Source organism: Pyrus communis, chromosome 12, assembly GCF_963583255.1.
Source record: "Pyrus communis chromosome 12, drPyrComm1.1, whole genome shotgun sequence".
In the NCBI taxonomy this organism is placed as follows: domain Eukaryota; kingdom Viridiplantae; phylum Streptophyta; class Magnoliopsida; order Rosales; family Rosaceae; genus Pyrus; species Pyrus communis.
In genome coordinates this window covers 17,223,503-17,235,809 of record NC_084814.1, presented here as the reverse complement: position 1 = coordinate 17,235,809, position 12,307 = coordinate 17,223,503, and the positions used below count along the sequence as shown (strand labels likewise).

The 12,307-nt window shown below is 37.2% G+C and overlaps 2 protein-coding genes and 2 non-coding genes across 4 annotated transcripts; 2 read left to right on the top strand and 2 right to left on the bottom strand.

Moving 5' to 3' along the window:
- Window positions 1-1,639: 1,639 nt before the first annotated feature.
- Window positions 1,640-2,719, bottom strand: LOC137711266 (uncharacterized). The gene has a single exon (XM_068450499.1). It carries the CDS (start codon window positions 2,617-2,619, stop codon window positions 1,666-1,668), a length of 954 nt encoding a protein of 317 aa, XP_068306600.1. The 5' UTR covers window positions 2,620-2,719; the 3' UTR covers window positions 1,640-1,665.
- Window positions 2,720-6,734: 4,015 nt separating this feature from the next.
- Window positions 6,735-11,565, bottom strand: LOC137711265 (probable GABA transporter 2). Its single transcript, XM_068450498.1, has 7 exons — window positions 11,305-11,565; window positions 10,983-11,213; window positions 10,516-10,613; window positions 8,589-8,775; window positions 7,961-8,091; window positions 7,472-7,708; window positions 6,735-7,369 (listed from the first exon to the last, which is right to left on the bottom strand). Exons 1-7 carry the CDS (start codon window positions 11,387-11,389, stop codon window positions 6,980-6,982), a joined length of 1,359 nt encoding a protein of 452 aa, XP_068306599.1. The 5' UTR covers window positions 11,390-11,565; the 3' UTR covers window positions 6,735-6,979.
- LOC137711793 (small nucleolar RNA Z102/R77) lies at window positions 9,189-9,275 on the top strand. Its single transcript, XR_011065138.1, has one exon. It is a non-coding gene; the product is annotated as a small nucleolar RNA Z102/R77 (small nucleolar RNA).
- On the top strand, window positions 9,419-9,507 carry LOC137711794 (small nucleolar RNA Z102/R77). Its single transcript, XR_011065139.1, has one exon. It is a non-coding gene; the product is annotated as a small nucleolar RNA Z102/R77 (small nucleolar RNA).
- Window positions 11,566-12,307: the final 742 nt, after the last annotated feature.

Genomic DNA, 12,307 nt, shown 5'->3' with positions numbered 1-12,307 from the left:
AAGCTTTTCGTCAAAGTTCCCTTGCACTAATGCTAGATTAGCAATAATGAGCATTATTTTAAACTAGAATGTACAGCCCTTTTGACCCAAGAATAATGGCACATTCAGTTTCTAGATGTAGAAGCAATACCCTAATTAAGCAGCTTCATTGCAGGATCTTAGAAACCAAAGCCGGACTAAATTAACAAGCTAAAGTATGTTATATTGTTAAAATATGAACGTTACTAAATTAACAAGCAGACCAAACCCGGATTATTCGAAGTTGTGTCATCAATTTAAGAAAATAGCTACTGTACAAAAGCAAAAGTTAAGGGAGGAGGATTTTTTTTTTTTGTTTTTTCTTTTCGAAGGCTAAATTTATTACAAACGAATAGAAAGATTGTCTTCCAATTTGAACGGTCACGGTTAAGCCACATTAACATCTTATATTGATTTTTTTTATATAGCTAATAAAACAAAAAGTAACGTGTGAGATGAGAGAATGGAAGGGGATGAGAATAGGAGGGTAGAGAATCCTCCTCCAAAGTTAAGAATGCGCAACCTAAAAGTTTAGGGTTTAGGTTGAACAAAAATCTAAAAGTTGAACAAATATTTATGGGGTATCACCAACTAATTCATGAATTCACACACACACACATATATATATATTTGCTTTCAGTAATATCTACCGTGTTGTCACTCTTATATATTATAAGATGTAAATTAATTTGGATTTGGATTCCATCCGAATCCAAATTGTGGGATTCTAGGATTCTCACATCTTAACTATTTATTACGCATTGTGCGGTCATAAATCATTTGATTTTTTTATTTAAAATTAAACATAAATAATACCAGATGAAAACTAATCGCACGATATACGATGAACGGCTAAAAGATCCTCACAAAATAGATTCAAAGAGGATATTCTTTCAATTAATTTTATCACGAAACAGGCTAATTATAACACTCAAATAAAAGTTTGAGAGAGTTAATTGACCAAGCCACACATGTTGACCAGATTATGGTAACCATTAATGAAATCGTCAAAGTTGCTAAACCCCTAAGCGATATGATAAATAATAGCATGGATCTAAGCACACTATATATTAACATGAGAACCAAATTAATGAACCAAACTAATGAACCAATATACTATATATATATATATACACACACACATACATGCATACATATCCATGAAAAAAAATTACTATATTATATCAAAAAGAGTAATGTTAGGGAAACCAATTATTTAGATCAAATTTTGCAAACATATGACGTGATTGTTGATGATTGGATTTAAGTATTAATTAAGGTGCTTATTTCCTAGCGATACATCACATGATTTGTAAAATTAATTTAAAAAATAGTCTATAACATACTATATACATAAAAAGGTAAAAACGTATTACATACCGACACACACATAGGATATATATATATATATAAGAATTATTATTAGTACTCCAAAAATCTCATTTTATACTCCAAATTTTCTATATTAGGAAAGAAAAATACACTTGTGAGGAGTGTAGAATGAAATTTTTGAAGTACCAATAACACTTCCCTATATATATATATATATATATGTGTGTGTGTGTGTGTGTGTGTGTGTGTAAAAATTCGTATTATTCATATTCTAATTCATATTCTACAGCTATATTTAATAAAAATATAAATTAATTAAGCATATGAAATACCAATACTAGCAGTACTTGAAGCTGTAAATCGCTCCGATCCAGTTCTTCTGATCAACGTCCCAATCTCGGGGGAGAGGCCACCGAAATCAAACTCGTGAGGAACCACTTCTGGAATTGTCGTAAGTGCACCTGTTGTATCGTAGACAGCGTAAAATCCATCCTTGATATTTGCTTGCTGATGATCTTGGATTCTAAGAACGACACCAGAATTGTTATTATTACTTGGTTTATTATTAGGCTTGAACACAGAGCGCAGGAGCTTTTGAATCGAACGGGAGAGCTTATTTGATGAGGGTTTCTTGGTGTAGGCTGTGGTGGCTGGTTGTGGCGGAGGAGGAGGAGCTCGGCGGTCGGACAGATGAGGCATTGACATGGTTCTGCATGATATGGCCGAGTCGAGTTGGCGTTTGAACGAGTCGAGCTCGAACGAGTCGTATAGTGAGCTTCCACAATCCCACACAAGCTTAGGCTTATTCGCTGCTACAACTTTGGATTCATTTGCTTTGGGGTCTTGAACTTTCTTCTGATTTAAATGAAGAGCAGGACGAAAGTCAAACTCTTGCTGTGAGCGTCGACGTGGGTTGGAGGATAAGTGCTCTTTAGCACCAATGCTATAAGCTCCTCCTCCGTCCATTACTTTAGATTGGTTTATTGCTTTATGCCCTTGATCATCAACTCTCTTTTGATTCAGTTGAGGGGCAGGACGAGAGCCAAACTCTTGTTGTGAGCGACGGTGCCGGTTTGAGGACAAATTCTGTTTAGCACTCACGCTATAAGCTCCTCCAACTTCCGTTGCTTCAGATTGAATTGTTACTTTGTGCTCTTCATCAGCTCTCTTTAGAAGGGCATAACAAGAGCCGAACTCTTGATCTGATTTTTGACGTGGGGTTGATGATAAATGCTCTTTACCGCTTGAGCTACACGCGCCGACCTCCATAACTTCGTAATCGATCACAAAGACAGATCTAGAGAGAAAAGTAGAGAGAAGCAAGAGGTGGTGGTGGTAAGTTGGAGAAGGTTTGAGAGATGGGTTTTATATGTGTAATTATTTGGGGTTTTGAAAATGGTTGGTGAAGGATCAAACGCGTTGGTTATGAGTTTTATGGTGACATGTAAGTAAGAGGGAGAGGAGGGTAGCTGCTTGCAAATTGCAATCTTCACGGTCTTAACACATGGACCATTACTTTTCTGCCTTTGCCGTGTGCAACCTTTCCAATTAAGCTTCCAATTTATTCAGCCCTCGGATCATTGAAATGGAGAGACTGAGTTGGCCTTTGACTTTTCTGTATTTCATAATTGCAGTCTTTATGATATCATTAGTATTATGATCGTGATTATATTAATTATCATTCATGACCAAAATGTGGGAAACAAGAAACAGAAAACGAAGGGAAATTAAAGATAATTAAAAAAAAAAAAAAAAGTTGTTTCGACTTGCTTAAAGTAAAAGCCGATGCATGTACCGCTGTTTATTTTTTCCAATATAAACCAATTAGAACACAAAACCTTAACGGGGAAGGATTCTTAGAAAGCAAGCAAAACAGAGAGACTATATATGATAGGCTTCGGATCAACTCGTTAATGAGTTAGTTCGTTATCGAATCACTTATTAAGAACTCGTTAATGAGTCAAGTTGTTACAGAATTACCCATTAAAATCATGGATATGAAACAAGAACAACACGAACGTGATCTGTTTGTTAGGTTTAGACATTATGCATGACAATTTCTTGCATGACACATTAACTCTACACGCAAATAACAGGTTCCATGACAACCTGTTAATGAGTCTGGTTATTATTAAGAACTTGTTAAGATAATTGATTTGATACAACATGATCTGTTAAAATAACGAGTATGACACAAACACGATATGTTTGTCCAATCTAAAAAGAAAAAAAGAAAAATGAAGAAAGAGGGATATTTGTTGTTGGTAAATTGGGTTACATGTTAAAAACAAAAAAAATATACATGTATTGGATACAAGTGATGGTGAGCGAGGGAAAAATCAAGCTTGGAACATCGAGATGAATACTTTTGCGTGCAAACACTTATGCGCATTAATATTTTTTAATTACAACATAAAGTTTGACCAACTACAAAATTACAGCAAGAAAATTATGTACCCATGACGTGATCACATTGTGCATCATATCCCATTTTTAATATCAGTACAGATATTTCCCATACGGTTGATCCATAAAGTCTTAAACTAATCGATTGTGCATCATATGCCATTTTTAATATCAGTATAGATATTTCCCATACAGTTGATGCATAAAGTCTTAAATTAATCGATTGGGGAATGTATCTGGAAGGTCAAGTTTGGAGTTGCCAAAATTAAATTAAATTTACAAATTTAATCTACATAGCATTACTCTTATTTAAAAACTTTTTAATTTAGGCATCCAAAAAAATAGTTTTTTTTTTCTTTGTCAAAAACTGCGTTCCCTCTAGCAATAGAAAATAAAAAGCAAAGTCTACCATACTTTTCAAAATAGTTTTTTTTTTTTTTTTCCGTAAAAAAGACGGAATGAATAGTATCATTTAATAAAACTTTCTAAAATTCAATAATACCCTCACATTTTTACAAATATAAAAACAATCTTTACCTTCACTACATTGTCCAATGTCCTCCACCTCCACTAGTCCACTATATCAAACGCAACCGTCCTCCACCCCCGACAACACTTTAGCGACCACACGTAACCTCCAGCCACCAAACCACGGCCACCCCCAACCATTCATCCATTATTCGAAGACACTGCCCTACGGGGCCAATCACTAGTTATCAATAAAAAAGTATAAGCAAGGCATACCATGCTTCTCAAATCAATGTTTTTATCAGAAGCGGAGTGAATAATATACCATTTAAACAACTTTCTAAAATTCAATAATACCCGCAATTTTTTTTAAATAAAAAGACAATCTTTACCCTCACTACGTTGTCCAATGCCCGCCACCTCCACTAGTCCACCATATCAAACGAAACCGTCTTCCACCCCCGACCACACTTTAGCGACCACGCCTGACCCCCCAACCACGGCCAGCCCCAACTATTCATCTATTATTCGAAGACATTGTCCCACTGTTTATCTACTGTAGATTTCAATGATGAAACGATGATGGTAGGTTTTGTATGCTATACAATGGACTTGTGTGAAGGTCGATATGATACCATGGTGGACCGGTGGTGGTGGATCTAACGGCGGAGTAGCAAAGTGGCAGATGGCGAAGGGCGCAGTGGTAGAGTGACAAACGACGGAGGGCGGAGTGGCAGACGAAAAAAGGTGAAGTAACGGAGCAAGAGATTCTCTCGACTCTGAGAGAGAGAGAGAGAGAGAGAGAGAGAGAGAGAGAGAGAGAGGGAGAGGGAGAGAGAGAGAATGAGAAAGGATGAGAGAATCGGATGGAAAAAATAAAGGGAGAGATGATAGAGTGACGGAAAAAAACAAAGAAAATTTGGGAATTGAAGAGAGAGAGTTTGGAGATGCTCTAAAATTTAGCATATATAATTTTAAGTGGAAGTTTAGCATCATATCTTTTTGGTCATTATACACATTTAAAGTACTTTTAAATAAAAATTTACCAAATGTTTTGACACTGCCGAACAGAAAAGGGTGAAGTGACGAAGCAATGAGATTATCCTGAGAGAGAGAGAGAGAGAAAGAGAGAAAGAGAGAGAGAGAGAGAGAGAGAGAGAATGAGACAGGAGGAGAGAATCGGAAGAAAAAAAATATCAAGGGAGATGATATAGTGACGGAAAAAAAAAAGATAATTGGGGAAATGAAGGGAGAGAAAGCTTGGAGATACTCCAAGAATTTAGTATAATTTAAAAGTGGAAGTTTAGTACCATATCTTTTCCAATATAAACCAATTTTCATTGCAGAACAAATGGGACAAATAAATCATATTTGAAGATTCCAAAAAAAAAAAAAAAAAAAAAAAAAAAAAATCATGTCTGAAATAGAACATAAATGACAAACCCTAACGGGGAAGATCCTTAGAAAGCAAAAATCAAAAAAGACATATTTATGACAAAAATATGTAATTTAATTTTATGCAACATATATATGCACATAATATCAAATAATTGTTAGCACGATGTATTAACTCGACGATAAAAGATATGAAAGTAATAGGTTTTGGGTTAACTTATTAACACGTTGGGTCGTTATCGGATCATCTATTAATAATCTGTTACGAGTCGAATCATTATCGAGTCATCCCATTAAGATAACGGATTTGACATAAAAACGATGAGAGCACGACCTATTTGCTAGGTTTATACATTAGGCGACTCGTTAACCCGGCACAAAAATAACAAATTTCAAATCAAACCATTAACAAGTCAGGTTGTTATCATCCATTGTCGCACGGGTCCTAAAAGCCAAGTACCATCGCCAATGTTCTTTCCTGGATGTGGTTACAAAAGATGGGAACTCCTTTTTTTGGGAAGAGTGTGTATAGAGGCAGGACTATCATAAACAGGGGATCCTGTTGGCAAATTGGTAGGGGCGATTGTGTGAAAATATGGGAAGACCGGTGTCTCCCTATTCCCTCTCGTCTTCAAGTTAACACATCCCGACCCGGAATGTCCACTTGGATTCCAAATTGAGCTGTGCTAGCTAACACCAGAAAGGTGACAAAGCCATAAAATGTAGTTATGTAGAAATGTGAGTAAATTTATATCTAAAAATGCCTAAATGTAAGAGTGCGCTTGTGAGCGAGAATGAACTCATTTCACACGTGATGTCAGAGTATAAGTAAAGTACAGTAAAACTAGAATGAGAATTATACCACTGAAGGTACTCTCCTATACCAACTTTTGCCAAGAATCTTCGTCGACACAAAAGCTTTGCTACTAAAACCTGGAAGGATGAAAAACAAGGTAAGTGGGACTAAATATATAAACCTTTTTGAAAACGTAATAACCCATCATCGTAAAACAAATACAGTTACATATTATGTACAGTATGAAAATACTTACCGTAACATGCAATATTCCAAGAATGCCATATGTTTCAATATTGCGTAAATAAACACATAATGATTGATATCACATAATCTCGCATAAATAAACATATCACATCAAGTGCTCATCAACATATGTTGATACACGAGTTCATGTAGAGATATTCTAATATGAACAAAACTAGGTGTAATAATGATTTATGCTCTAATACTACAATCACGTGAAGACTATCATAAAAATCAAACGATGAGCCTATCATAATTCTATTAATGATACAGCTTCTTCAGGGCCGGGGCCGGGCAATGGCGGTTTGATTTGAGAGCTTAATCAACCACATCATCACTAAACAGCTTAAATTTGCTGGCATCAAGAACCAGTTTCCTTACAGAGGAGAATGTGCCCAAAAGTCCTGCACCTGTGAAGACGATGATTATGGATATGTTCATCCAGTAATTGAATGATGATTTTGCAGGCTTGTAGGTTTTGTTGTAGAGAAGCATTGGGAGGATGAAATCTAATGGGATGAAGCCGACAGCTCCAACCACGCCGCTTATGTCGCCGAAAAATGGAAGCATTGCTGCGAAAAATCCGCAGAGTACCATGTACAGCGACCGAAGAATTATTCGGGGAATGAGATTCCTTTTTGAGAACATTCCTTGTTTGACATCTGCTGATTTCTGTTCCATGATCTCATAAGCAACTTGAGAATAAACCTGCACCATATCAGAGAAAGACAAACTCAATACAAATTTATACAGCCTAGGAAATTAAAATCTCAATTTTCTTAAAAGGGCAAGAGTAAGCTGTGAGCTTACCAGGCCAATGGCAAGAAGCTGAAGGAGTACAAAGATCACAGTAAGTCCAAGAACCCAAGTAGGAGCGAGAGAAGGTCCCTCATCAGGCATTAGGCTATTGAGAATATTTGAACTAGATTTGTTCCCAAACACCCAGTATCCGGACACTGCTGTCGAATAGAAAGTAATGAAAATTACTGTGTAACACATCACAAGACCCTTCACCATCTTTCCGGTAGCTGGTGGCGCCAAGGTTGCCTGCATCGATCCATTGGCATACGATAAAATTTTACGAAGAAGCATAAGCCAAGCAAGAGATTGTTCGGCATTGTCATTTATGTTCACATTTTGACACTGAAACTAGGTGGAAATTGATATTCGCAAAACAAAACTAGAAATTCACATCCGTGTTTCCAAGGAGGCTACCAGATGACATCACAGTTGTGCAAACTAGCATTTGAAGCTTGGAATTCTAAAACCGATAAAAAGATCTAAAGATGCAGTATTTACTTGTATTTCAGGTAGTATTCCATTCCCGAAAATAGCAGCAAATATGGAGATGGAAGTGAAGGCATTGAAGAGCCTTGTTGAAGTGGAAGATTCTAAGGAATAGTCCCGTGCAGGAGCGTTCTTAGAGGTACCTAGAGGAAAAAAGAGACGTTTACCACACAATTAGAACTTTCTTTTCTATAATAGATAAACAAATTTCATGATAGATCGAATAACTGAATAGGTTATGTGGCCCCTTGTTGACAAAAATCCGTCATTGCTTACTGAAGATTAAACATCTTGATTGTTATAATTCCATTTTAACAATAAAAGTCCACTTATGCACATGCATGTCATACAAATCCACACTGCATGCCAAATTAGGACTCATGAGGGATGAGAATTGTTAATGACCAATGCAAGTTTTGGTGCAGAGAAAAAAATTGTTGCTCTTAACTCCTCCAGAAGAATCAAGTTATTAACTCCTTTTTTTTTCCTAGCGAACATAATGAAATTTTGAACTAGGGAAAAAGCACAAGCTGCATGAAAGATGGCCAGAAAGATACATTTATACAATTTCTTTGTATAAGTAACGCATGAAAGCAAAATATAAATGAGTACGTTGAAGAGATGTTGAAGGATGAAGTACCTGCATAAATACAAGCACCGACCACCAGGAATGAGTAGCCCAAGCTGAGAAGCAGCGAAACAAAGTTGATGTGCCTGAGGGAGTGGAAAGTTGGAAGCTGAGAGATGACTATCATTACCACGGTAACCATGGCTATGAAGTGGTACAATTTCAGAGATCCATTCGGAGAAAGCTCTGAATACATAATCTTACAATAAAACAAGTTGACAATAAGACATTGCAAGGTTAATAGAATCTAACTACTGCACTGTAATGCTGAAAAAGAGTAAAACCAACACATCTACCATAGAAAACAGTTTCTGAATAAAACGTAATTTAAGTTTTTTATTAGCACTTACAATGAAAGCATGCAAATATTCATTGATCCATATGACATTGTTCCATCGAAGTTCAATATGAAAATTCTTTTCTTTTTGGTTTAGAAAATGTCAGTAGTAACTGGTTTGTTGGTGCTGAACCAGCTCAACATGCAAATGTGATCAACTTGCTTTGCGCCTACAGAAGACTGCTTCAGCTTCCTTAAGGCTACAACAAGCAAGTGCTTTTCTGTTAATCGTTTTTCGTTTTTATGTTGTGTGTGGTTTTGATGTGAAACTGGGAGATTGAGATGAGACTTAGATTCGTATCCCTATTGGTTTGAAAGTGGTGATGATGGCAAAATTATGTATTAGCTCTATCTGATCATTCTGCCGAAAAACACAACAATGTGCTATTTGCTTGATCAAATTAAGTTTTATCCAAATTTTCAATTACCCTTATACTTTTGTTCTTTCAAACCCAACTACTTTCCTTTCCAACTGTATGAGAATTGAAAAGAACTATAGGATTAAGAATAAGTTGATGATTTGGATTATGCTTCCCTAATGGTTTGGTAGCCGTTGTGATGGCATATCCATGCACTAGCTCTTTCTGATCATTCTCTGAACATAAATTCATATTGACAAAAGGTAAAGGATGACCGCAAGCCAACAAGGCTCCCTACTTTTCGAGGATCAGAGGGGGACGTCTATTGTACGCAGCCTTACCCTTGCTTTGCAATGAGACTATTTCCATGACTCGAACCTGTGATCTTTCGGTCACAACCAAAGTCATGATCCAAAAAATGCTTCAGCTATGTTCTTAATTGGGCACATCCAAATGAATCTAAATACAAATTTTCGCCCGATTTCAAATCAAGGTCAAGGTACTGATTTGATCAATGCAGCTAGGTGTGCATAGATATTAAGGAATGTGACCAATTGATTGCTGTGAAGCTAATTGAATGTGGGTCTTGTGAATGCATTTTTAGACCTTCCTAACTGTGGGTGAAGAATGAAGATTATGAAAATCTTGGTCGCTGAAGAGTTTACTAATCTTAATCTCCTACGCAGATATGGATGTTCAACGAAAAAAAGAAATGTCAGCGTAGAGATAAGATTTTGGGAATTAAGAGATGACTAATTTGTTGCCTATAAATTTTACCAATTATAATTTGTGAAGCAACTGCCACAACTCTTTACAAACCAAAGGCAGCTGAAGCATGTGGGAAGCTAATAGCTTCCACTGAACAAATGTCTAAAAGTTGAGTAATTCACCTATTAATATCATTCTTTTTAATACATGAGCAAAAATGCATGCCGTACTCATCAGTCATCATACACCCCACTAAACATAAAATCAAAAAACAAAACAAAGAAACAAAAAAACAGCATTACCCTTTAAGACAGGGAAATGATTTCGACGCACTGTTTTTTCTCCTTCTGTAGACCAAGTTTATTTTAGTCCCTTGATTCCCTTCTGATTTATTCGATCCAAAGTTGTGCAAAGGGAGAAAACGAGTGTGCAGAAATCACTTCTCTTATAGATAAACTAATATATTTCGGTGATAAGCCAACACATTATTGCATGCGTTGAAGTGAAGTGATGATAATGATGATGCAATATATACCTTAAGGCATTCCCCAGAAAGCAAAATTGCTCCTATTCCAACCCCAGTGTTTATAGCCGTTTGAATGAATATGACGAAATAATACATCCATCCTGACCCTATAAGAAAAAAAGCAAAAAGCCAAAATCCCACACTTAATTAGTTCATAATCCAAGACTCCTTATATACAAGTGCTTAATAAAATGCAACTTGTTTAGCACTAGGACTAAAAATTAGCAAACCCAACAAATACCTACATGCCATAGATACATCGTCACTGTGGCATCCCTAACAAACCATGTGTAAGTTTCCACGCGACACTGTATTATTAGTCTGAGACACTATGTGCATGCAAAAATCAAAGCTAACATTCCCAAATCACGAAAAACGATCTCAGCGATGTGAACACGACTCTGCTGCCTCGTCAGGGAAGCAAAATGTAAATAACAAGCTACGACGTCGTCTTGACGCATAAGTAGAGTAGTTACCTAAGACGTCGGCGGCGAGTTCACGGAATCGGATGTGGCGGCGACCCTCCTTCTCGCAGTAGTCGAGCACCTTCGACATGAGGTAGTAAGAGTAGAAGGTGACCAGGCCCATGATGGTCAGGCACAGGAACCCCGGCCCCCACCCCAGCCCTCTGAACGCGTACGGCAGCGTCAGTATTGTGGGTCCCACTATCGACGTCGTCAGATGGAACCCCGCATGCCACCACTGCCCTGTATTTGCATACACACCAAGTAAATATACAAATCGGAATTTCAAAAATACAGTTGATTAAACGGGTGGTGGGGAGGGCTGGCGTTTGACCTTTGGATTGGAGGACGAAGACAGCGCCGGCGTCGTTTTCGCGGCGGGCTCCGAGGAGGGGTTCGGGATCGGGAGGCCCCGTCATCGTTTGATTCGAGAACCGCAGAGAGAGGAGGAGGAGGAGGAGGAGATGCGGCAGGGGGTGTGCAGGTTAAGGGACGATTTAATGTGGGCAGGGGCGGCGTAGGCTAGCGGAGTTGTTGGAACTTGGAAGTAGCTGGTTGCGCGTATCCACTACGCTAAAATGCGCGGGGGAGACCTTTTGCCACCCGAGGGAAACCTTGACGCTGTCTTTAACTTATTAAGTTATTCTCAAACAGTCAAACTGAAACCCCTCACCGGTTATTTTACAGAATTGCCCCTTGTTTCTCCTTCAGCCGAGGTATTGTTAGAGCATTTCCAATGGGAGGCTCTATATAGGGCTGAAAAAAGTAGTCGATATAGTCCATTTTAGAGTTCCCAGAAATCTTTAGGGCTTTATAAAAGAATCTCTATAGATGATATTTTTCTTCATTTGTAAGTGAGATGTCGATTCGATTCCTGCCAAAGATAAATTTGAACCACATTATTACTAGATCATTGTGAGGCTAAACTCTCATCTCTCCCTTAGTATACATAGAATCGTTTATTCAAAAAAAAAAAAAAAAAATCTCACAATAAGAGGCTATTTCTTTCGGGCTCTATATGGGGCTATTTATGTAGTAATTTGATTACGTAATAATTTTTTTTTGTGTTACCTTTTTTTAAGTTGATTTTTAAACATGTTATCTTAATTTTTTTATGAACCTTTAAATCTAAAAAAGTTCAAATTATGACAAAATTAAATTTTATCACTTATGAACCGTTCATTAAATTATAGGAGTGTGATATCCACACATCCCTTTTTACTTCTTCCACACCTTTTTGGTTTTTAACCCTCGGATCGGATGAATTGAAGAATATCAACAGACATAAATTAACAAGGGTGTGTGAGATGTAAAAAGGGGTGTGTGGATAGCACACC